Source organism: Atractosteus spatula, chromosome 5, assembly GCF_055471065.1.
Source record: "Atractosteus spatula isolate fAtrSpa1 chromosome 5, fAtrSpa1.hap1, whole genome shotgun sequence".
Taxonomy (NCBI): domain Eukaryota; kingdom Metazoa; phylum Chordata; class Actinopteri; order Semionotiformes; family Lepisosteidae; genus Atractosteus; species Atractosteus spatula.
The window spans coordinates 41,030,657-41,057,485 of record NC_142710.1 but is presented as its reverse complement, the minus strand read 5'-3'; the positions used below and the strand labels follow the sequence as shown (position 1 = coordinate 41,057,485).

Here is a 26,829-nt window from a genome sequence, read left to right as displayed (position 1 = left end):
GGGCAGAGATGCAGCACCTCGGAGAATTTAAACAGGTGCAAATTCAGGTACAAAAGAGATTGTTAAACAACTAATCACACAAGGGACGATCTCTGCATTTGGCTGTTGTACTGTAATGATGTCTGCATCGCTGAACTGCCTTTTGAGGTTTTAAGGACGTTCAGGGAGGTTTGTGCACTGTGACTTTTCTCTATTAAATATGTTGTTTGTCACATTTGACAAATATCTGTATAGGAGAAACAAAGCTTTATAAGGTGTCAGAGTACTGAAAGGAGATCAGTAGAGGTGAACAGATATTTCTGATCTTCACCATAGTGAAGCAGACTGCAGCACCATTCTCTTCCCCAAGGACTCACTAGCAGGGAACAGTTGTGTGTCTTAATTTGAGGGCCATTGCAGGATTTTGAGCTCTAGTTAAATAATATTAGCTATCTTTTCATGAAAGATGAAAGATGGCAACAACATTTAGTGTGCAGGAAAATAGGAGATTAAGAGCACTGGAAGGCTGATATTGAATAAAAACACTCCTGTTTTTATTTAAGTTGTGTAATTTAATTATTTCTCTGAAAGCACGCAGCAGCAGATTGTGCTGGATATACTTATAGCTAATAGTATTGAATATATTGTTTACTACAGTTCATTTGGTTAGCATAGCAGGTAAATCTCTGGACTCTTGCTTGGTGGATTGTGGGTTCAGGTCCCTGGTTCAAACACCACTGTTGTACCTTTAGTGGAGTACGTCACCTTGATTACTTCAGTCCCCCGACCCAGCTGTATGAATGGGACCCAGCAGTGCTGGGTGAAGAATGTGTGATGGACTGCCACCCCATCCACGGGGCAGTCTTGTGCTCTGTGATTACTTCACACCCAGAAACCAGGCTAAGCTTTGTCCCAGTGAGCTGTCATGTGTGGCTCATGTTTATTTGTTACTTCCTGCCAATTCATTTTTGAAACTTTCTTGACAGCACGCACTTCCCTCAGCTTAAGGGAAAAAGAAGAGGAACCTGAAAGCCAAGGTGAAGCTCAGCCCGGGAAGGCTTGCTGTCTTCCGGTACACAAGCCATTTAATTAACAAGGATCTGCTGAGGTCTTTTACAGTTAATAGCTGAAAACACCTATTCAGGCCTACAAATCACAGATATACATGAAACACTTGGAGCCTATTTAGAAGTATTCCATCCATGCAGTTAATTGAACAAATAGATGGCTAGGGAGCTGAGATCTAGGGTGGAAGAAAGCAGAGACTTGCCCCCGTAGGATCTGGGTTTTAGCAAGATGGGCAAAATGAACGCAAATAAGAGGATTCTGTTTTTATCTGTAGCCTCTTATGTTCTTGCATTTCATTTCCTCACTCCAGTCCTGGACACCCATTCCAAATACACCTATTCAAACTGAACTCTACAGGTATCGTTTTCCTTATTTAGCTTCATTTGGAATTGATCAGTTTGTAATAATGTGACCAAGTCTAAATCAATGTTAATTCAGATGCACATGTATGACAGTGGTCAAAAATGAGTACATTAATATAATTAAAATGGCAGGCATGACACATCTACCCCTCCACAGGCAGCTAATGAGGCCTGAGCACACAGAAATCACACGAGGTGAAAATATTGGTGTTCAAAGACATCTTATAATCACATCATCCCACTCCCAAACCCCCAACACACAAACCCAGCCCCAGCTCCTTCTGTACATTTTTTAAATGCCAAACTAGTCTAAATCAACACAATGTGTAAATGTAGGTCTCAGCCCTTCACCGCCTAACTAATTAATCAATTAATGCACCACATGTGAACCTGTGTACAAACTATTGAGGCCCCAATGTCCTCTTGTGGCAGGTCAGTTGAATTTACTATCTCCCCTCCTGCTGGCCTGCCACAGCAAGCTAATTTATCAATTCCAGAACATGAAAGAGCCAACAGCAACAATTACCTTCGTCTCATTTCACTGCATTACATTCTTTTCTAATCCAAACACATACTGATGAATAGGAGCTGAAAGCAACATCATTACATGCAGCTTCTGGATAATTATAGGGATTATTCAGACTTGTTAAGGCATCCTCCTATCAAATATCCAAAAATTGCAAGGGCAAAAATAGCCTTATAATACCAATAATGTGCAAAACTCACTTTAGTGTTTTTTAAATGTGGCAATTTATTAAAAGAGCACCATCAGCAAATCAGTTCAAACGTTGGGTCACTTCTCTGTTCAGAGATCTGCGCTATAAAGTCTTGAAAGACCAATAAAATTCAAAAGAAAAAAACAAGTAAATGATTTTAAAATGCTGCATAGATTTGAGCAACAAAACTGAAATTCCCCTTTTTCTGTCTCTGATATCATCTGGTTTGGTGTAAGATGTTTGAGGTGTTTTGTACGCACTCTTAAAAAGGGCACGGGCACCAGTCTTGTGGTTTTCTCCTATAGAAAAAACAATTTACACAATTCCATTTGCAAACCGCTTTATCTAATACAGCGTCAGGGGGGAGACAGAGCCTGTCCTGGTGAGAAATGGGCACAAGGTACAGTAGTATACACATTGCACGGGAGGCCAGTCCATCACTCTGACATCTGGGCTAGTTTTCCCTGAAGCCAATTAGCCTACTTTCTAGTATGTTTTTTGGACTGTGGGAGAAATTTAGAGCACCCAAATCAAGAGAGAGACCAGTGGGAGAAAAACCAGAGCACCCAGAGGAAACCCATTCGAAGACGGGGGAGAACATAGAAACTCCACACAGATAGCACCCCAGGTCTAGAATTGAACCCAGAGACACAGCACTAAAAAGCAGCCATGCTGTGCCACCCTTCACACAAGTCATTAATAACATCAGAAAGTGTGAACAGGGCTTTGCTTGGTGGAACAGTATGAGCTCAGGTAGAATTCGAAGTGTTGCTTGGTTTTTCACTGTGTATTTCAGTCACAGTGCCTTCGAGAGGCTAATTGTATGCAGAGCAGCTTTGGAGAGATTTAGGATCTAAAGCGTATTAGCAAGGAGAAAGAGAGGGAAAGAGGCAGTGGAGGAGAGAGAGAAGGGGGAGGGGGGTTGGGGGGAGAGGAGAGAGAGCGCACATGTTCGAGAGAGGGAGAGAGCGTGAGGGTGCTGTGTGAGTCAGGAGAGAGAGGGAGAAGTGCGGAGGGACAGTAAGGATCTGCACCGCAGCTCTCCAGAGTGCACTGAGAGCCCGAGCGAGTCTGGACTGCAGGCTGCCGAACCCTTCGCAGGAGCAGACACACTGGCAGACAGAGGGGAAAGGCAGGGAAAGAGCTTGTCTTGCCACACTGCACTGCAGCCATGGGTAAGTGCTGCATCCACCCAGATGCTTTCTCTCCCATCTTTATGTTCAGCAGTCTCTCTGGGTGTGCATGTTTTAAAGGTCATTTATTGTATTTTGAGGACAGAATCACGGCTGTCACTATGGCCCCCTGCCCAGTGCATTTTTATTTCTTGGGCTCTGGTGGGGCGGCTTCTAGAAATCAGAGGCGCAGAAAAGGTTTAGAGATTATTGCACTCAGGACAGTCCTAGAGCTTGCAAGGTGAGCCAAAACGCCTCGCGTGTGTTTGGAATGGTAAAACGGTTACTGCTGTCCTGGCTACTACTCTACTCACCAGAGCACCAGTTGGAAGCCCTCGGTTCTGAATAAAAAAAAACAACACTAACCAATCAGGTCAGGGAGGTGCTACACCAAAGTTAATGGGCTGCCACAGCCTCTAGCAAATGTAAAGCTGCACAATTTTGGAAAACTGACACAAAACCTGCATGAGCACAGGATAGCCTGATCTGTCTGTTCTCATAGAAATTATACCTATTGTCACAACATTTATTTAAGGGTTACATGCCTTGTTCAAGGGTATTATGACTGTAAAACAGTGAGAGCCAGAATGGCAGTTTTATTGGTTTCCGTTATTTTCTGATTCAGTTATCTGCGGTGAATTGTTCTAAAGGCAATATCTTCATGAATAAATATATATAATATAATATAAATGCAAAAGATCCTTTAAATCTCTTACATTGCTGAATGTTTAGGGAAGTTGGAAATATGCGAATGCTCTTCATCTCACATGGGACTGTTCTGTGTTTACCAGACAGCTAGCAGCAATTCTTCACAATGTGTTTTCATTCACTAAGTGACTGATTCATGCAAGCACTGCTCTGTGCACAAACGCACATCTTTCCTGTAGTGAGCCAGGATGAAATGCCTACTGACACACACAGCCACTGAACTGGTTTAGCATTCATGTGGATGTTGATTATCTCACTTGCTGACAGAATTACACTAACAGTAGGATCCTCATGTATCAATATCAGGATGTAGTAGACAAGTCACTAGTGGTTTATTCATAAGCAATGCCATTTTCTTCCTATACAAAGACTGATTCAGTGAATGCACACTGTGTTAAACTATGCAGAAATATTGTTTGCTACACAATACCCAGCACAACTCTACAGCAGACTCAAACCCAGCAGAATCTGGATACCTTGTATACAGGGCCTAATGCAGATGCTCTTCCAACAAGCAGAGTTTTATCGCAGTTATATCGATGCTGTGGGGGAAAATTTAGCCTCCACAGGAACATGAGCAGGAATAAGCAATCAGTATGACACAGTTTATTCATTGGTCCATGCTTGGCTGCACACCCACAAGCTCTTGTACTGGATGTATCTGTGTTTAGCTGTCAGTGGCCACAATGAAAACTGAAAAGATGGGGTCACTTCAGGATAGCTGGAGAGTGACAGCTGTCGCACACGGCCTGATTGATTCATCTCCTTCCAGCCCTGTTCGCTTGTCGCTGGCTGGGAGATGTGCAGGATTGGCTTTTGAAGAAAAATGGAGGTGGAGAAGTGGAGTTCCACATTTGTACTGTGCCTGCAGCAGGGGAACGCTGACACAGGACATTTTCTCACTCCACTCCTTCGCACCACCAAGACTCAAAAACACCACTGCTTTTCTGAGCACCTTCTGTTGAGAGCAGATGTTGAATTATGTGGAGCGATTCTCTCTTAATGCACCGCACTTGTGTTTGTCACCTGCAACCAGGCAGCTTTTTAGAAATGTGGGATTAAAATACCTTCTTGATGTGAAATTTCCTCAGCTCAAAAATTTAAATGATCTACATATCTAAAAATAAACACATTTCTATAAAAATATTATATAATATCTATAAAAAGAAATTGCTGAAATATAAGGGAAATATTTTTCCTTTTCACTATTTATTCTGCTTTTGAGAACAGGCAGAAAAATATGATCTGGAACAAAAAGCTCTGAACATTGCCCCATAAGTTTTGTACTTAATCAAATTTGAAAGAAAACATTTTAACATGTTTTTCAATTTTTCTACACCATAAAAACATAGAAACAAGCACAATTAGGCCATTTAGTCCATGTTGCTCCTTTCTTGCTTGTATCTTGTATAGAGCAGATAATTCACTGACAGGATGGTTCATCTGATGGTGTGATTAAGCTTTTCAGCGTGGGAGTGCTAGACTGGTACAGGCACTTCATTTCTGATGAAGTGAAATGACAATATTATTAATGTATGATTATTAAATTATGTGCATTTACTCACAGAGACCTACTTTCAAAGCAGTCAATGAGCTGTAAAAATGAAGACAATTCAAAAAGTAAGTAATATACCACATAACAGTTTATTTATTGACCTAATAAGTTACAATTCAGTTAACAATAATTCAATAGAAAATCCTAACCACACAAATGCAGGGTAGTATTTGCTGCATGATATTGTCAACTGCTGGATAATTCTGTGAAGCTCTCTGTGGCTCTATATCAGTATCTGTGGTGAACTCCCAGCTGGAGGGCTGCCATGACCATGATACATGTCCAGCCATCAGGTTAGTTCTGCACCATGCAGAACTGTTTCTCCTTAAGATCATCACAGACTCTTGCTCTATTCTGACATTGTCTTCTGCGTTGGTGGTTTGGTTGTGATATGACAAATGTAGTATCTTACACAGATGCTACTTGTTGAATGCATCCAGATGACATTAGAGAATGGAAGTGGTCAATCATGTCTCCAATCCACATACTGTAACAGCACAGGAGTGATGGGGTTATTGCCATTGCCACAGCTTTGAGTCAAGTCATGTATTTGAGAATCAGATGTTTCTGTCCAGTGCAAGCACGCTGGTATGCACCATTCCTATTCAACGTTATATTTCTGACTCACTGTTCCTTGTGTTATGGATCTGGACCTTGAGCCAGGTGAAGGACTCCACTTTCACGGTATGGTCCTGTACCGACACTTGTGTTGGAATATTGCCATCATGTACAGCCACCTGGATCTTGGTTTTGTCACCTTGAGAACAAATGGCCCTGAACAAATGAGAGCCTTCAAAGACAAAAAAACTTCCAGCATTTCTGAGAAAAACTGCAACATCATCTACATTGTCAAGGTCTGTGAATACTAGGTGTCCCAGTGTTGTACAGAGAAGACCCCTGAGAACGTACTGTAGTATCTAGTATCAATACACAGCCTTGTCTGATGTTGCTCAGAATTTCAAAACAAGATCAGCATTGTCCAGGTACTCAACATAGGTTCAGCTTTGTTGAGCATACTGAGACAATCATAAAGCTGAGCCTCTCAGTGTAAAATACTGAGTCAGCTGAGTGATTCTGGTAGGGAGTCCACAACTGCTTGACATACGCTGTAGTGTATGGCAGTTGATGGAATCAAATGCCTCCTTCAGGTCAGCGTAGATGATCAACAGCGGTCTTTTAAATTTGTACCATGACTGCAGAAGAACTGTCCGCGTACATCTTCTATCTATCATGGATCTGCCTGATGTGAAGCTACTGTGTTCTCGTCTCCTTCTGGTTTTTCTAGTAGGTTTTTTCCTCTGTTCAACAGAGTGATTAAGAAGTCCTTGTCTGTGACAGAGAGGATTGCGATACTAATGTAATTCTTCAACTCATGCCTCTTATTGAAGGAAAGAGTGATACCCTTATGCAAGGCTTCTAGAACTGCTCCAGTGGACCAGACGTGACCGATGAAGTTTTTCAGCTGTTGGAAGAAGCGGTCACCACCCAGTATCAGCATCTGTGGATTGTTGCTGCAGCTTAAGAGCAGATGCGATTTCTGTCTGTTCTTTATAGCAGATGTCTGGATCTTTAACTGCTTGGTTTCTGCCAGCACCAGTGAGATGAATATAGATGTAGGATTAAGATATAATATTCTTTCCACCTGTTCATCTTCTATTCTGTGTTGCATCTTTGAATTGGCGAGTTATTGGTTTTTTCACTGCCCGACCTTGCCTGTCCTAACACATTGTATCTTGCAGTCCTATGCAAGTGTCTTGCAGGCACTACTATGATCTTGAGGTCTGGCTTCTCTCTCCTGTTTCACAATCTATGGCATGTCTTCAGAGATCCACTCCTTAGTTAATCTATTTGACTTCTCTATTTAAAGCCAGATCCCTGCTTCATCGGGGCGCTGTCATTGTCTTTTCATTCCTGTTCTGCCCTGTTCGTTCTGTTTTGTGGTGGCACTCTTTTCTCCGTTCCGGTTTTATTTTTATCCTGCCTCTGCTGGTCGGCTCTCCGGTTCCCCAGCAGATGCCTCAGCAGTCTCTTTGGTTGGTCATATTTCCCAGGATCCTGCCTGTGGTTCTCAACGCCAGGATACCGGTCTGGAGTCGAATGTCCTATTTTGCCTTTGAAGCTCGGCACAGGATCCTGCTCCTTGGGTAGCCGGGGCTGCCCAAATCTGTTTCACCAGGGTTGAGGTCCCCGGGCTAGACGCTGACCACCCACCTCTTGCTGCTGAGGCAGTCTGCTCAGACCCTGCTCGGCCCTGGGAGCTCAGTAAAACCCCTGGGGTGAGCGCAGTTGTACACTGGGGACACCCTTTTCTGTGGATTTGCTGGCCTGCACCCCTGGCTACTTGAGGGGCCGCCCCACAGACCTGTGCGGCTCCTTCCCCGCTGGGGGCTCGGTAGCTGGTCTCATCCTGGAGCCGAGGGTCCCAGATTCTGGTCGGCAGGCTAGGATGGGCAGTCTAAGTAGGGGTGTCACTTTACTGTTGTAGCCCCTCTCCGGTCACCAGGGAAGCAGACAGCTGGCTTCTCCTGGACCAGTGCACTACACGTGGTTACTTTCCTCTCTGTCCGGTTACTTGCACTTGGGCTCTTACACATCACACCCATGCAGCACAAACCTGCCACGGCATAACATTTTCATGCAGCACCTGTGCCACATAATATGTGGACCTTCCTATTTGGTGTGGGTGTAGCTCATTGAGAAATTTCTCTTGATTAGGGTCTGACAATGTCCTTGCATATGGGTTCTTGACAGTGTAATGTAAACTGTAATCTGATGTTGTAGTTCACTAATCGTATATAGATATTGGAGAAGTAGCATCAATGTGTTTTATTTGGATGCTTTCACCAAGCACTAAGGGCATTGTCTCCGACAGACAAGAAACACAGACAAGGCTGTTTTCCAAAATGTCCCACTCCACTGTTTGGATCCTACCTGGACTATAGACTGTATTTACCACAAGCCAAGCTTAATGAATTTCCATAAGGCATTGCTTGTCGCATGGGAAAGATTGATATGATTGCAGTACTGCGATACATCATAGACTCTAAGCAGTAGGTCCACTACCCTGAATACCACTAATCATGGATGATTTAGGTAAGTGAATCCAGGACTAGCGTTACCCAGGGCCACCAACACCAATCCTGTAAGAACAATGTGTGATAAGTGAAACAAAGGCAGAGCAACACAATGCACATATATAACTGTGAATTGAAAAATTAAATCATGCATGATGATGTAGTTATTTCATGTTTTCTATGTTTTTTTACATGTAACATTTTTTCTTTTGTAATCGTTTAATTAATATTATATCATCCATAACTTAGAAATATTATCAGTGTGAGATCAAGAATACCTGTCAGCTCCTAACTGTGATTGCTAGCAAGCAGGGTGAATGGCTGATCTTTACCTGTGCAGTTATTCTGACATGCCCAGGTGATTCTGTCCTCCCTGTGTCATAGACTCTCTAAGTGCTGTCCTGGAAGCTATGAAGGTGGGGGTGCAGAACGAAGAGGAGCTGAAGACCCATCTGGACACACTGCTGACAGTGCTGCAGGAGAAGAGTGAGTCCACTGCACTGAGCATGCCCTGCTTGCACATGCACACCAAGATTGTACCGTACAGGGCTTAAATATACTGTAGACTTCAAACGCAGGGCAAAGAGATGGCTAGACACTTCACACAAAATACAGAATGAGTCGGTGAAAATGAACCAAATGATATATTACACATTGCACTTGAATACAGGACACTAGACAGACACCCAACACACCTCACATACAGTACTACACAGACACTCCAAATCATTCAGTCTCGAGCGGTTTGAATTTGTGGTTTCCTGGCCTCACACACATGCATGGATGAATTTGCTGGAGCGTCAACACTGGAAAAACAGGCACGTTCAAATACAAGACATGCGCACTGCTCACAAAACCCATCAGACAGATGTAGACAAAAAACCTATAAAATACACCACACATATCCCATTTAGCGCAAGCACAATTAAAGTGTATTGCCCATCCTATATAAAAAAGTAATTTCTCCCAAATTAACCATGCACAGTGCATGTAGTCATTTGAAAATCCTCCAGGATGTACATCTGAATGAAGGGGGTTGTGCGTCTGTTTCTATGGGATTGGGGAGAGAGTAATCCTTGCTAATATGACCAAGTGTGAGTCACGGGCTAGATTAGTTTGAGTATAGTGAGTCTATTGCATACTTCTATGGGTGGCATTGGTAGACGCAAATCAGCAAAAAAACAGCTTTTCCATGATGCTACTAAGTAATTGACAGTTATTAAAGGACATAGAACAATTATTGTGGGTTATGCAATCTTCCATATACAGTGTCTTGCACAACTGCTCACACCCTTGCACGGTTTCCACATTTTGTTGCTTCAAATATATTTAAAATATATTAAAAATAATAAATATATTAAAAAATGGAAAACAATGCTTGCATAAGTATTAAAACCCTCTTCTGTGGCTCATCAAAAATGTATTTAGATGCACAAAGTTACCTGAGACTATCAGCCACATGCTTAGTTGAGTGGCACTCACTGTGTGTAATAATTGTTCAAATTATTAAATACACTTATACATCCAATTTACATTACAAAGCAGACAAAATTTCCAGGTGTTCACAGCGCCATATTCTGTGATTCAGAATGAAGCAACAAAATTTCTGGTGAGATGAAGCTGCTTTATTAAATTGTAAACAAGCAGGCTTACAAACGCATCTCTTTTAATCCAATAGAAATATTGCTCTCGACTTTGAGACGGTTTTGCAGACAAATCTAACTTGTTAATTCTGCATGCAGATCACATTGGAACATTTCTATGGTGAAATGTCTGCTGCACAACCTGTACTTATTCACCCATACATCACATTACTTTAGTCATTACAGTGACTAGTGAGCAGGAAGGGCCGCCCCACATCATAATTCTGGCGAACCATTGATCTCAATCGTGGCAAGACGATAGGTTTACGTCAACTTGGTAACTATACATTACCTTCACAAAGTTCATGATTTGGTGCTTAATTTGGAATTTGTCAAATTCTGTGATACCGCCACATTTAAATTTAAATTTAATTTAATTTGTTACTGTGATTTAATAACTGGTCTGAGAAATTGGTACTGCACTTCCCCTCTAATTGGCTTCTGGGAAAATTGGCCCTGATGTGAGTGTGTGGTCTTTGTGTCTGCTTGCCTTAAGATCGACTGGCATGCTGTACAGAGTGCAGGTACATTCTTGCCAGGATAGGCTTCACTTCCCCTGCAACCCCATATTGGAAAAAGCAGTTAGAAAATGAATGGATGGATTACATGGGTTTGATGCAAACGACATTAAGCACTCTAAAATATGTCTAATATATATAAATACATGACATATACAGTATATGTGCATAAACACTGTCAGACCTAAACAGGTCTGATTTAGAATTAGATATGAGCACAAGTTCTTTGTCACAGCGCTTATGAAGGCAGGGATGAGCAAAGCCTAAGAGCAAGATTACCACAAACACTAATTTTTAAAAATTTGAAATCAAATTTTCAAGCAGGCTTTAAAACTATAAATTGCAAAGCTGTGTATACAGTAACAGGTGTGGTTTTCCACCTGGTAAAAAAAAACTGTTCTGTAAGAGAAAATCTGAGTATAGCACAGTGTCCTTTAGACTCAGAAGAAATTTCAGTGACACTATGTTTCTGAAAAACATTTCAAGGTTGGATTTATAAATTGCTTCTACACCTTGCAGTAACTGCTAGTGTGAAAATGTCTTTACTGTAAAATAGCTCACTAAATTGCTTGAAGGAGTCAAGAAATAGTTTAAGTATTTAATAGAGCACAACCTAAGGTCTATTCTCTTTCAGATAACTCAAGGAATGCCATCTATTATCAGAAAACACTTGTTCCCAATAATATGCAGTCACATCCGACCACATATGTGACAATAGTTAAACTTCCTATCCATAGCCATAAGGTGTTAAACAGGACTGCAGTGGATAGGACATAGGGACAATTTAGAGATGCCAATAAACATAGAAAACAGGTTGAGAGGTTGAGAGGGAAAAATACCAAGGCACTCACACAGGGAAGGGAAACATGAAAACACCTCATGAAAGACATTTTAATCGAGCATCAGGCCCAGGACCGTAGTCCTGAGACAGCAGTGCTAACTGCTATTCCACTGAATGACAGAGCAATAAGGTAAAAACCAAGTGCAGCTTATTAACAGTGCAAGGAGACAAAACAAACCAGAACAAAATATTATTGTAGCTCTTCTTTGACTGCTTCAGCTAAGTTGCTTTCCAGTTTTCAAAATAAACATTTTCCCTTCTAGACAGCTCAGAAAACTCTTTCTTTCTCTTAAAACTTTAGGCTCTCCCTGAGACTTTTCACACCAAAACAACTCACAGGTTCAAAGCTCCTTGGTCAGTCACACCATCTCCCTCTGGTGACTGTGCACCAATCCCAACAGTAGATATCAGCAATCATAGGAAGACTTCAGCTTCTCGCTTTTTAAATTGTTACCCAACCAATTGTGTTGTCACAGCTGATGAAGTAACTGAAGGTACCTTAGCTCATTCTCTACAGCTTCCTGGAGCATGTGGTCTAGACAAAGCCTCCATCGTACCTCAGCCTGCTGCCCTCTCACATTGTGTATAATTTGGATGTAAGACATTGCCTTAGAAGCATTAAATACCTCAGAGTTCTGTTTTAAAGGTTTGAAACACCAATATACAGACAACATATTAATGTAGCAAATGTCTGGTCACAATGATGCCAATCTCTATTTTGTATGCTTCCAAATATTACACACTGACTTAAAGTCAATATATTTAGTTCAGGCAGCTAGAACTGTCTCTTCCAAAAATGAAAGCTGTCTCCATGGTAACAGGGCCTGCAACTGACAGCACAGCCTGCCTCCTGTGTTGTTTTGGCATTTCTGAATGAAAATATCCAATAAAAATAGTGTTTTCCTAAATTCTGCTGTCTAGCCTACTGTGCTTCTTTTTTAAAAAACTTTTTGTTGGCTGTAATAAATTCAGCAGAAGCCTTTTATGCAGTTTTATGCAAATTGTGAAGTACTGGCAATTTGCCCAGCCTAGCTGTGCTGCCCTTGCTGATGTTGGGTGACTTAAATTGGCATCCCACTAAGTGCAAGAACACCAGGCCCTTATGAAGGGCTGAGATAAGAGAGACTGAGAGGAGCTGACAAATCACACTGGCCTAAGTATACAATCAGCATCTGCAGGGACAGCAGAGGGCCATTGAGATCAGAGGCTTAATCCTCAAAAAACTCTTTAATTTCTAGTAGCTACAGTTAGTTTTTTTCTTGAAAGCTAAGAGCTTGTTGATTAGACTGCATCTGTTTCAGCACAGGAAGACAATACCTATTTCCATCTGCTGTTAGTGTGCAGAAATACGTTTAGAACTGTGTGTTTTAGTTTTCTTTTCCTAGCAATCTTGCTGCTACGGTCCCTGCAGCCTGAAGAAATACAGAATGCTAATGCGCTCTTCCACCTGCAAAGTGCCAAGCTGCTAAATCATGCGACAGGCTCTGCTGTAACAGGAAGAGAGGTAGCACTGAGCAGAAGAGTGATGTATCTTTCATAGAACGCCTCGCACACTTATCGGCAACTGAGGGGACCCTTTTTTGACTGAATTTAATTTCCCCTAACAGCTCTCCTGACATTTTGCTGGGGTTTGAAGTCACATTTCCTTTGATTCATGTCATTGCACTGTTTTGCACATGTGGATCTGTGATTACCCTGAAAATCTGAGCGTACATATAGACATACAGGAATGAGCAGAGATTAATTGCACTCTGTAAAGCAGAAGGAATGAAGAGCAAGCACTCTGTTTCAACTGTGGGGATGAGGGAGAATGAGGGAAGAAGCTGGAATATACAGTACAGTAGTTGTGTTTTGCAAATTCCAGCTGTAAAGGTTTTGCTTTATAATGCTCTCCCTTCTTCTGTGGTCTTTGTTCACATGATTATTGTTGTTTTCTCTACAGGTATGTTACTTTTTTTGATTAAAATGAAAAAAGTAATTGATTAGAAAAAGGGCAACTTTAACTACGAATCAATTGCATTCTGCATTTTGAATTCTCTTCAGATTCCATAAAATGCTACTGTTGAGAGAAATGAGCTCAATTAAGTTAATTAAGAGCTCACAAGGGCTGGCATATAACACGTATATTAGAGAATGATTATTACGGCAGGGATCTGAGCCACTGTTGGTTTTTCTCTGCCACAAGGAGAGGGCGCCGCTGAGCAGATTGCAGTGAGTGGTGTTCTGCCTATCCTGGGACAGACGCTGGGCAAGAACACCTCTCTCACGATACAGGTGGCACTGGTGATCGCTGAGCTGGCCAGAGAGGGTAAGGAGAGGCCCTAGAAGTGTGATATATTTAACTCTTAAAAGGGGGATCCAAAGGTACTTAAGCACCTTAAGTAGAGGTTAAAAACATACAATTAGCACAATTTTGAGAACGTTTTGTTCCAGAAGACAACACATTCCTTATTTCCTGAGAAAGTAAATTCATACTTGACACTGAGTATAGGGAGGGCCTCTAGAGCCACTCAGACCTTCATTTCCACTCTTCTGTAGAGCAACACAATGGGGCAAGACAAGTCAGTAATTGAACCTTGGACTCTGACGTACAAGCACCATATGCATACATTGTGAGCCACCCAGTCATAGTTTCAACTCAGTGAAATATTAAAGGCAAAATATTTTGAGATTGCAATTTAAAACCAGTAACTGCTCAATTCTGAATGCCTGATGGATGTACAGTATGTACAAAGTTTGTGTTAGCAATTTGAAAGAGCAGTGGATGTTTGATGCTGTGTACTAGTGATACTGTCCGTTTGATCTCTCTTTGTGTCTTCATACAATACAGTATGTTTTGTGCCACATGCAATAGGTAGGTAGGTCCCTTTTCAGGCCTAAAGGTCCATGGCAAAAGGGGGGCAAGGGTCACCATTTTTCTTGACCATCTGACACTAGAAGTGGAGGTGAGGTAGTCAGCATCACACTCCAGCTAGCCCATTACCCCCAGAAGGATTAACCCCCAGTACTCATTTGGAAAGCAGGCTGAGTGGACTTGGGAGCCATCGGGAAGGAATTAGAGCAAGCTACATCACTTGCCCCTACCTGGGACTGAACCCAGGACCTTCTAATCAGAAGCTGGACATCTTTGCTGTTTGAGCTACCACAGCTCTACTGTATAGTATGTATTTCTGTGTCTTGGCTATGCTGTTATAAATGGCTGAGACTCATGGACAGAGCCGTGAGATGTGTAATACTTGTTCTTAGATGTGGGCTGTGGACAGCAGGAATACCATGTATCTGTCTTCCAGCCACAGTGAGGGAGCCCTGCATTGAGGCAGGCCTGGTCTCAGCCCTGGTCCCCCTGCTGGAGAGCTCTGACGAAGACCTGCTGCTGCACACGGGCCGCGCCATCGGACGCATCTGCTTCGACAACAGTGAGATAACTAGAACAGAGGGGCAGAGCGGGGGACTCATGGGAAAGAGCGGAGTGGGTCTTTTTTGCGATCTTTGAGTGTGAAAAATGTGTGAGGTCAGGAAGGGATTGCGGAAACAAAGTTTTTAAAAATCTCCCAATGAAGACAGTAACACTAATCCTAAACCAGGTTGTGAAAGTCCAGGTTTTCGGTCTGTTGTCAACTTGAATGAGATGCCGATAGTTTCTTGAATTGAAAATTCATCTTGGCTATGCCAATAAAAGTCAATAGAAATGAAATTTTATAAGTAAGATTATTTATGTTGCTGTGGAGTAATATTAGCGTCTTGGGTGTTTATTTCTTTGTAATATTCATCACAACATTTTTTACATATTTTATAAGAGTTCTTGTTCTGTCACGAATAAGACAATGATTCAATGAAGATCTACAGTATCATATAAGCAGTCTGGGATAATTACTTCCATGATTCTGTCACGAATGACCCTCTGAGCAATCGCAAGGATGGACCCTGTGCGGTACCTTAGGTGGTCAGGAGACAAGCAGGTAGCTTCCAGAGCAAACGAGGGCTAGGCGGGAGACGTGGTCAAAGGCAAGTTCCATGGTTTATGTCGTGAAAAGCGAAGAGAGGGTTTTGAAAACAATGGCAAGGTAGGAGCTCCGAAGGGCAACCAATACCAGTCAAAGAGCAGAGGGTTTTGGAGGGGTTAAATATTGTGAGAGGAGGAAGGTGCGCTGATTGATGGAGTGTCGTGGTTGGCTGATTGACAGGAGTGGGGTCGTTTGGCAGAAGCGCTCGGGGCTGGAGTGTAATTAGCGCGCGTGTGCTTCTGTGTGGGAATCTGGTTGGATGAGGGCGTGACAGATTCCTATTTTAAAGGAGTGCAGTGAATTAAGTATGGCAGAAATGACATTATGAATATGGCTCTGTGTGTGAGGAGTGAAATGTGTGACAGTGGGTCACGTCACAGACACTGTGATCAGATGTTATTGACTGCTAGAGAACTTTGGTCAGATGTTTTGAATATCTTCCATCCTTCCAACTGGATTTATCTGTTGTTTCTCTGTGAGTGCACATGCTTCTCTAACATATTTCTGTCAAGCCTTTTGCCATTTGACATGGTGTGATCTCCTAAGTGTCTTAGAGGTTGGTGTAGACTAAAGAACAGATGTGTCTCCTAGTAATAAACAAAGTCCATCTAAAACTGAGGTTCTGACTCTCCGTGGTCAATAAAAATCCCAGGGTGTTGTTTTAAATGAGTAGGGGTGTTACCCCATTATCCTGGCCAAATTTCATCCTGGCCTTTGCCAATTATGGCCTCATCCTCATCTATGAATTGGCTTCAATGACAGCATACTGAGCGCACTTTGGCTGCTGTAGCATCAACCAGGTGGGGGCTATGCACTGGTAGTGGTGGAGGGCTTTGTGTGGAGTATCCAGAATAGAGTGGAATTTAACTTTGAGTGGAGTGTCCAGAATACAGCTTTATAGGTATAAGGAATTATTATTATTATTATTATTATTATTATTATTATTATTATTATTATTAGTAGTAGTAGTAGTAGTAGTAGTAGTAGTAGTAGTAGTAGTATCATAAACTTCAAGGTTACCATCCAAGCCCCAGGTCTTGCTGTTACACAGAAGGTGAAGATGGCCAACCCAAGCCAACTCGACCCAATCTCAGTCAATTCTAGATCATGCCTTTGAGGAATGCAACTACTGTCAGCTAACGTCATAGGCCAGGCTCAAACCCAAGATAAAATATATAGCAATATAGGGCAAAGCTGAACACCTTATGCAACGGCGCTGTTGCCGAAATGATAAATTACTGCAAACTTTGTGATAGCTGGTGAATTTCAGGCGTTGGATTTAAGAGAGAAAGCCAGGTGTACTTAGCCAAGTCGAGGAATCAGGAATCATAGTCAAAGCTCTGACACAGGTCGGGAACCCAGAGGTTCGGGAATTAGACAGCAACAACGAAGGTTTTGAAGACGAGAACTGAGGGCTCCACTGGCAAGACCAATGCTGAGCGTTGTGGAGGTGGTAGCGAGCCCTTTAGTATTCTGGGAAGCAGAAGATGCGGTGATGAGCGAGTGGTGTTTGTGGGAATTGTCTCAGTGTTTCAACATGTGGTATCTGTAAAGGGAGTGATTCAGTCTTCCAAATCCTGTCTTGCTCAGGTCCCCAGCAGGATCAGCTGGTGCAGTGGGGTGTCATTCCTCGGCTGGTGGCAATCATGCAGCAGTACCCGGAGAACGATCCCCTGGTCAACGTGTGCCTGCTCGCTCTCTGCAACCTGGCTGACATTGGTGAGGAGATGGTGAAAGCAGGACAGTTCAAGACACAGCCCTGTCCGGGGCCAAACATTTGTCATGTTAATTAAAGACAGTGTGTGTTCTTGGTAGATCCCAAGGGGTTTTGTCTTCTGGCTGTAAGACCTGTTCACACCTACCACACAACTTACTTCGATTCATGTAACACTGAATTTTAAAATCTGTGTCTCTGCATCTGATTAGTCTTTAACTTTCTATCTAATGCACCAGCCTTTCATGGCCCACCAAACAAATGATGTGTTAATTATAAGAATCAGTAAATAAATATTGAATATAAATAATGATTATGTATTTAAAGAATAATGATGTTATCACAAAGTATGACTCAGTTGACCTCACTTGATCCTGTCAGATGCTCAGAATGGGGAGTAGTCTTACCTTCTGATGTTGGTTAAGGCAGAACAGCACGCGATATTTCTGATTCTCAAGAGATCCATTTCATAGTGTGGACTGTGTGTACTATTTGAAATAATGCACTACTTTCCCTAGCTACTGTAGTTGCTATTTTTTAAATAAAATTAGTTTTATTAATATTATTATTGTCATTTCTAGGGGATCTGGCTAGCTTTGTTGGTAGAGCATGAGACTCATAACCTCAGGGTAGTGGGTTTGTGTCTCATGTCAGGTGCCAGGTCCTCCATGTTGGAGGTTGGGTACAAGGCTAACAACCCTGTCCTGTAAAAAAACGAATGTTATGGAAACAGTGACAGAAAGGTATAATGAGCAAACATGCATTATTGCTTTGGTCTGAAATCATTCTGCATCTAGTATTGTAATTGATTCCTACGGCAGGTTGCTTCATCTACTAGCCTGCCTCAGGGATATACTGTCAAGGTTTGCTTTGATTGTTCTTCTCTAAAATATGCTATAACAAAGCAACAGGCTATTTTCTATGATTAGATAACACTGGTCTCTGAAGGTCACACAATCTTTTTGCTTTTGTGGTCCTTTTATACAACACATTGAACTTCTCGTTTCCTCGAAGGGACAGATTTTCTCAAGCTGTTGAGGATGGTAAACCTGCTGGGCCAGAGTTGTGCCGCGCCGATGCCATTGTCTCGGCTCTTTGACCTGCTGCGCTCTGGCCCATGTGGGTGTTATCCTCTCCTGCCGGTTCAGGTCAGTTTCACCCTGCCTGCTTTCAGACTGTGCTCGGGAGGCACTAGCAGAGGTGGGAGTGGCGGGGTGCCTGACAGTGCAGCTGCGCCGAGCCCCCAATGCTGAGCGCCGACACGTCATTCTGGAGGTGCTGGGGACACTGGGGGAAAATGGTGAGTGGCTAATGTTCGGCCAGGGGTGTCCAGTACGGCTGCGTGAAATCATCTCTTTCTCATTCAAATTGGGAGTAAGTGGAATGATTGAGAACATGTGTCTATCCACCTGTGGATCATTTTTGTATGTATCAGCTCTCAGGTTATTCCATAGGTTATTCAGTTCTTTGACTGATTCCGATCAGTGTGTCAAACCTGAGAACCCAAGTATATTTAAAGAGCTTTTCACTCTTGCCAAGTGAAGCAATGTTTGAATTTATTGCTTCCAGATAGTCGTAATTGATTGATGAATGGTCTTCCAAGTGTTAATACACTAACTCAGCGTGGTTGTAGAATGTCATGGAATTCTAACACCAAGCTCCAGTCCAAAGTCATCTGGATTTTTTTCCAAAGCTTTCAAATATATCACCTGTTCCCTCTGTTATCCTAAGTTATCACCCTCTGCATGGTGGTGGTGGGGGGGTTGCTTTAATGAGGGGAGTGGCCATATCATAGGAGTATATAAGGAACTCCATACCCTTCCATTTACAGTTTATTCCGTGAACTACAAGACAACAGGCAGGACTGATATATAACTACTACCATTGTTACCTTTAAGTGTAAATCTGAGGATTTGTACTCAGGACAGCACATTCAGATTAGAAATAGCTTTGAAACACTTCACCTTCACTGTGTGTCTGACCTTCTTTTCTATGTTCAAGTGGTACTCTGCAGCAGACAGTAAGCCCCACAGTGCTATGACACTAATGTAATTTTCAAATAAGTGTTAACACTTGTTCCATTCTAAACATGTGATCAAGTGACAATTAATATACTGATTCACAACGAAAACACAACAATCTGCGGTTTTCATCAATAATTCATTGGGTGCATGGTTTTTACATCTTAAATAATAAATAGTTTCAATAGGTGTGGTGATGGAGTAGTATTGCTCCCTGTTATAACAATATACTCAGCTTAAGTGATATGATTTAATTGAAACACTTGGTGCTCGCTGTTTGCCATTTGGAGTTGATAAAGAATCTATATAGTTAATTAAAAAGACATTATTTAATTAAAACAACATGAGCAAAAGACAGTGTTAACCTTCAGTAATGAGGATCACCTGGATCACCTATTAACTGTCTGTCTATGAAAGGAAATAACCGGTGAGTGAGATACTCTGCTTCAAGAAATTGCCAACAAGTCCAGAGAAACCTGAAAACCAGCTCTGTGAGGGACAGCACAGTACTGACACATTTACCTCGTCCATATTTCACAAATTAGCCTGCATAATTAACATAACACCTATAGCTTGCTGTTGGTATGAAAATAAGCTACATACTCAGAAACTATTGGTGAGGCAGCGTGTTGACAGCTGAGAGATAAAATCACCGTCTTCTGTGGACCATAGAACTTCAGAGGTGGAGGTTTTTCCTTGTGCTTCAATATATTTGAAACAATTCTTTGACTGATTTCAATCAGTGAGTCAAATCTGCGAACCCAAGTATGCTTAATGAACTTTTCATTCTTGCCAAGAGAAGCAATGCTTGAATTTATTGCTTCGAGATAGCCGTAATTGATTGATGAATGCTCTTCCAAGTGTTAATAACTTTACTCAGTGTGGTTCTAGAATGTCTTAGAATTCTAACACCAAGCTCCAGTCCAAAGTCATCTGCATTTCTTTCCAAAGCTTTCAAATCACCTAGTAATTCCCTGTGTTGGGTGATTTCGTAACTTGCCCAGGGATTTCAACTAGCTGGGTTACAGTGTAGGTAGAATTAAAGATTCACTTAAGGAACTGAGGGAATAGGTGAGGCCAAGAGGCCCGGTATGGTGAATCTGTGGTCTCTAGTCTCCTAGGAGCTGCTTTAGAAAAGGTTTGCAGCTTCTCCTGTGCCTGAGTGAAGAAAGGTGTAGAGGTAAAATGTTCCCTATGGAACAGTAAAAGTACAACAAAAACAGTAAAGATTGGGCAGTAGAGGATGTTTTTTTTTCTCTCGTCTTGGATATATGCATTGGCCTAAAACTTTCCTGATTTCTGACTATGATCTGGGTCTAGAAAAGTTTGTAGGTAGTAGGTTTATGTAAGCTAATCTAAAATGATGCAGACACAGCACGTTCAACACACTGGGTTGGAAAGGACTCAGTTTGAAAAATAATTAGAAATCGTTCCCTTTTAGTTTATGCCAGGTCACATATTCAGCCTGTGCACTGGGCAGTATGGAAACTAAAGAGACAGACTAAACAGTACAGAACGTCTAAGCCCCGCAGGCTTGTGGTGAACGTGCAGTGCTCTGTCTGTGTGCTCAGATTTGCTGAAGCTGCAGTTTGTGGACGCAGGAGTCCCTCAAGCCCTGTCGGAGATGATTCAGGGTCTACAGGGGGGATCTGACCCCCACGACCTCTGCAGCATCAAGATTGCCTCCAATCTCATCGTGTCGCTGTTGCTGGGGGGTGAGTTACTTTAACATTGAGGGCCTCATGCACACCGTTTTGTATCTCCCCTCCTGCTATCATCAGATGCACTATTACTCGTTGAAATAGTTGGATGTATCCATTTTCTTCCTCTTCACCCCCTGTTGCTGGTTATATCTCCCAGCTGTTGCTCATAAAAGCTCTTTAAAGATTTTTTGGCTGCTGATGCCTTTTTAGTCCTGATTTCTTTCTAGCGGGCACTCTCAATGTGTTCTAGATGAATCCATGCAGAAGTGTTTTGGGGACGGGACAGGGAGTATCTATCAGGATGTCCTGTCTTGGCTACAATCGGCCAACACCCAGCTACAGCTGTCGGGAGCGCTGGCCATCGCCAACTTCGCCAGGAACGGTGAGTGTTGCCAGCTTTTACAAGATATTTGCTGCAGGCTTAAATCTTTCACTTTCTCGAAGTGCTGATCTTCAAAGTGGCACATTTCGAAAATCAGCCTGTTGGATTATGACGTGTATTTAAGGAAGTTGGCAGAAGGGATCTGCTCTCACCATGCAATGCACTTTCGTTCTGGGGAATGGCCGTCTCAGACGGGAACTGTGTGCGGATGGTGGAGCTCGGGGTGGTCCCTCACATATTAAACCTGCTGGAGCACCATGTGGACGAAGGGGACGTGTCTGTCCAGCACGCTGCTCTGAGTGCTCTCAGGAACCTTGCAATTCCAGGTACCTTAGATCAACGCTCACTGTCTCTGATGCAGCGCGTTATCAGAGAGACTAGATCTGTCTGATTTGATGGGATTGGGGGAAGGTTTGTTGGCCTACAGTACTGGCACACATTTGGAAAATTGGAATCTGGCCATTATTAACTCAACATCCTGACACCAATGCTTGCCTCACGTGGAAGGAATGAACACCTGTGCACGCTGCCCTCCATCATGCCCCCCTATCAGCGTCTGTAGTATGAATATGACTGTAGATGCTTGATCCATCCCTTCTAATCATTTGTGGTCAGAAAGATTGAAGTTACAATACAGTTGGTCTGGGGTAATAATGCTCAGTGAATATGAGTCCTAAAAAACACAGTGAAATGATAAGTTATTGTAGAAGAAGAGCTGTGTCAATTCAGAAACCCTGAGATATACTTTAGCGAGGGGCGAGCTCTTGACAGACTGTGTTGAACCCATTCCTATGTATGAATGTTCTAGCCACTAACAAGGTGCGGATGCTGGAGGATGCGGTGTCGGAGAGGATTAGGGCCCTGCTGCGTTCGGAGATGCCCCCGGTACAGTTCAAACTGCTGGGCACCCTGCGCATGATGGTCGACGGGCAAGGTGAGGTCTGATCCTCAAGAAGCCCTGTTTTGTTTCTTGGCTGTTGTGCACAGATGTGCTCCTCGAGGGGAATTAACTCAGTGGTGACAGACTTGACAGTGTAGTCAGTATTGAGATGGTTGTAAGATATTTCACTTTAAATTAAAAGTCAGTTAATTAAGCAAGTCAGTCCTACGACATTAAGACAGAGTTTCCTTTAAATCCTATCAATTTAAACCTCAGAAAAGGTTAAACAGGTCAAGATGTTTTATTTAATAAGTGCTCAGGTTGAATGAAAGCTGAAAGGCTCTGTGGCTTTTAGTGGACTGGAGGGCTCCTGATTTATGGCTTCTTGTCATAGTTTAAATGACTGTCTCTGTCACATACCCCTTTGTGTAGCTAATTATCAACCTTCCGGACACACAAGCAGAATTACAGCTGTGGGTGGCTCCCTACTGTGACAGTTTCAAACCACCAAGACTGTGAAAGAAGACAATTACCACCAAAACCAGAATAACTCTGCTAGCACAAATGAGGATTGCATTGTTTATTCAGTTAATTGTGATATTTTAATTACATCCTTTTGTAAATACCCCTTAATTTCTTATGACACTCAAGACCATGGCCAAAGAAATGCCAACTGTGGCAACCTTTCATTCTGCACTCTTGACTGATGATGAGAAAACAATATGAAGACAGTCTAGCACAAACCGTTTGTCTGGTCGTATTAAATTACTAGGTACGGCTCCTGCCTATATGCGGAGACAATAGTGCAGCAGAGTCTAAGGTGTGTTTTTGTGCTGTGGGGAGTTTCTTCTGTCAGACTGTCTTTCTCCCTCAGAGGAAGCAGCAGCTGTGCTAGGCCAGGATGAAGCCCTTTTGTCTAGGGTGATGGAATGGTGTGAGGCTCGGGATCATGCTGGGGTCCGGGGAGAGGCCAACAGGCTGCTGGCAGCCCTCATCAGACATAGCCGAGCTCCAGTGAGTCCCTGCAAACACTCACACTTGTGCCTGTACACCTATGCAAGCACACACAGTGATATACACATGTACAGGAGCACACACTTGTGCCTGTACACCTATGCAAGCACACACAGCGATATACACATGTACAGGAGCACACACTTGTGTCTGTACACCTACGCAAACACACACAGCGATATACACAGGTACAGGAGCACACACTTGTGCCTGTTGACTTACACAAGCACACACACAGTGAAACCTTCACATGTATGGATAGGAGCACACATTTGTGCCTGTGAAATACACACATGCACAGTGATGCACATACTGATGCACTGATTATGGCCTCTGATTAATATTCACAAAGAATCATACAGATACAACGTGATATACATAGACAGACAAACCCACACAGACAAGCACTCTGATACACATATTGCCATAGAGAGTGTTACATCTTTGTGAATCATCTTTTTAAATAATCTTTACATCTTTTTAAATTTATTTGAATTTAAAGTAGACCAAAAATATTTTTTCTACTGTATATCACCTCGCCACTGATGAACACACTTGCTGACCACGGTGTGAGACTACTACACTAACTCCTCCTCTCTGCTGTCCTGACAGGAAGTGATCCACGCTGTGACCAGAGCAGGTGGAGTGCGGCACCTCATCACCATGGCGACAAGCGAGCACGTCATCATGCAGAACGAAGCCCTGGTTGCCCTGGCGATCGCCTCTGCTATCGACATTGGTGAGCGTGGCAAACTTGTTTCCAAGAGACATACACCCCTCATCTCACCTTGATGGAGAGAAGGGCAGGAACAGATGCTTACTGTAAATGGAAAGAACTGTGACACACTGACTCATTGAAAGACACTTCATTGACAAGCAGGGGTATGAGAGACAGTAAGACTCAATTATGCCTAAGACACTAGAGGAGATTCATAGTGACTAATGTACTGCAAGGGAAAGCAGTCACTAACATTTACTTTTAAGTTTTTCTATGTTGATGTAATATTTTAAGGAGGGTTTTTTTTTACCAAGTTTTATAAATCTCAAATGCAAAATTCTGATTATTTACCGAAATCTTGTAATTACTTATTTTAATTATGAGACAGAGATTATGTAAAAATAGAATTTTGGAGGGATTGCAGCGTCAGGAAATTTACTGTTTGTAAAGTGCAGACAGACAAGATTAAATCAGCTTTACCTGCAATACTTCTACACTAAAGTGTCAAACACTAACACATCTCCATGCAAGCTTATACAGTAAATGGGGCTAGGAGCGTATTTATGGTCCTAATTGCACTGCACATCCCCAGTTGCCTCCTGATATCTCCATTCTGTTTAAGAGTTGTACAGTTGCTACCTACAGTAACTTGACAAACCTTGCTAGCTTCATGAGTACATAGTGAGGGTCTGCGTCTGGTGCTTCAAAAATGAATAATACAAACTCTAGTTCATGCTTACAGCAGTTCAGCAGTTCAGAAGTAAACTGGAATATAAAACAGGGATCTTTCCACATGAGAACAAAAAAGACGCAGCACAATCCTGTCTTACAGACAAGATTGATTTTTTCTGGAAGTCTATTAAGTTATTATATTGCCTGCAGTAACATCATTAAGAAACACCTAAACATTTAATTCGATAACCTTAGAGTGTATGTACTGTAGATATCAGTGAATCTATATTCCTCTAGGTTCGAGGTGCTGGGGAGGTTTAAATTCATACACATAAAAGCAGAATTAAATGATGTTGGAAACCTGGAATATCTCTGTGAGGGTGCTGTGAATAAATGCTGTGCTTGTCTGCTTCTCTGTACTCCATTGTACTCAAGCCTTGTGTGCATGTGTACTGGAAGATCTAGCCACCCTGACAAGGCCACAATAAAGTACTGTACCTTTTCAGGCTGCATATCTACAGAATATTATTCATTATAAAAAATGTATTTATCACAGACACAGTTCTTCAAACTTAATCTGACCTGTATTCCATCGTGCCACATTCCCTGTGTACACTACCTGTCCTGCAGAGTCCATGGAGGTGGTGTTTCGGGAGGTGGGCCTGGTGCCCACTCTGCAGCAGATGCTGGATGACCCTGTGGGTGCAGTCGAGGTGAAGTTCAGTGCAGTTGGCCTCGTCTGCAGCCTGGTCAACTCTGGTGAGCAGAACCAGACTATTGCTAAAGAAATGCTGATTTAGAATGGTGCTATTAGGTAGCTTTAAGGCCTTTAACATTATGATTGAATGGCAGTTTTACTGAAACGATTAGGTTTCTTAATTCCATCTCCCTTCTCTCTCTCTCCATCTCAAAGTCTCCCTGAGGGAACAGATGGAATCGCTGAACCTTAAGGAAAGCCTGACCAAACTCTCTGGTCATGCCAACGCCAAGCTGGCCTCACAGGCCAACACCGCACTGACTGTCCTGGCAGAGATGAACTAGGCCAGTGATGCACCTTTCCCTCTGCATACAACTGCCATTGACTTAGCATCCACCAGGACCAGAGCTACTGCGCTGTGAACTACTGATAAACTAGAAGCACAGGAACATGCTGAGCTGCCACAACGTATGGAATTCAAGAATAGACAGGAATGTTTTAAGTAGAGGGTGATTCCCAGTGGATCCCTGTATCATATCAATTGTGTTGTTGCATGTATAGCATGCAGTGACTCAGCTCTTCTGGACATCAACTGCAATGAGAACAGCCAACCCACTCAGATTGGAGCACTATTATTCACAGATTCGGAATTGACAAAACCTGGAACTGACCTGCTTGATTGACCAGCACAAGCCAAGACTTGAGTATCTCGGAGGATGTCCAGGCTAACAAAGGCACCTTTTTCCAAAATAACGTTGAGGATTCAGCAACAACACGCGAGTAGTATAAACATATCAGGAATGAATAAACGCATACGAACCACAGGTGCATTAGAGTATTAGAGTACTATTATGATTTTATGCACTTTCTGTTCAGGACACTTAATTATGATGTTTTATTTGTATGCTGATGAAAAAGTGACATAAAACCAAACCAAATGTATTTGTCTCTTTTATTTGCACAGAGCACAAATGCAAATTATGATTAGCAAGTGAAATTAAAGGCTTTGGCATCAACTGACATTGTGGAGTAATTAAAATGGTGTTTCTATAGCATTGCGGTTATCGACACCAAAAGCTCCACAAAACATAAAAAGACACCTATCAATGCTGTTTACTTCTATACCACAATATATTCATTAACATTTATTAAAGAAACCTGCATGATTTTTAAATGAACAAAACATACGCTTTCATCATTCTTTCTTGTAGGTACTGGGTATATTGTAGGATTGACAACAAAAATTTACATTTGTACAGCTTGAAAGATTCCACTGGATGTACAGTATTACAGGGTTTGTTGGTATTATTAGATTGCTAATTGGATGAATCCATTGGAAGGGAAATAACTCTGTTTTTTTATGACAAAAATTGAGAGCTTCTCTTTCT

At 42.3% G+C, this 26,829-nt stretch overlaps 1 protein-coding gene across 3 annotated transcripts; it reads left to right on the top strand.

Annotated features, from left to right (window-relative positions):
- The first annotated feature begins 3,089 nt into the window (after positions 1-3,089).
- Positions 3,090-26,383, top strand: LOC148835088 (rap1 GTPase-GDP dissociation stimulator 1). 3 transcript variants are annotated; one of them, XM_088916538.1, is made up of 14 exons: positions 3,090-3,300; positions 9,019-9,120; positions 13,822-13,944; positions 14,927-15,052; positions 17,231-17,359; positions 18,529-18,654; positions 20,947-21,090; positions 21,329-21,460; positions 21,652-21,786; positions 22,269-22,394; positions 23,215-23,354; positions 23,967-24,093; positions 25,375-25,503; positions 25,658-26,383. In XM_088916538.1, the coding sequence occupies exons 1-14, from the start codon at positions 3,297-3,299 to the stop codon at positions 25,783-25,785; spliced, it is 1,671 nt and encodes a 556-aa protein (XP_088772664.1). In that variant the 5' UTR covers positions 3,090-3,296; the 3' UTR covers positions 25,786-26,383. The 3 variants fall into 3 exon arrangements, with proteins under 3 accessions (XP_088772664.1, XP_088772665.1, XP_088772666.1); XM_088916539.1 differs by lacking the exon at positions 13,822-13,944; XM_088916540.1 differs by lacking the exon at positions 22,269-22,394.
- The last annotated feature ends 446 nt before the right edge of the window (positions 26,384-26,829 follow it).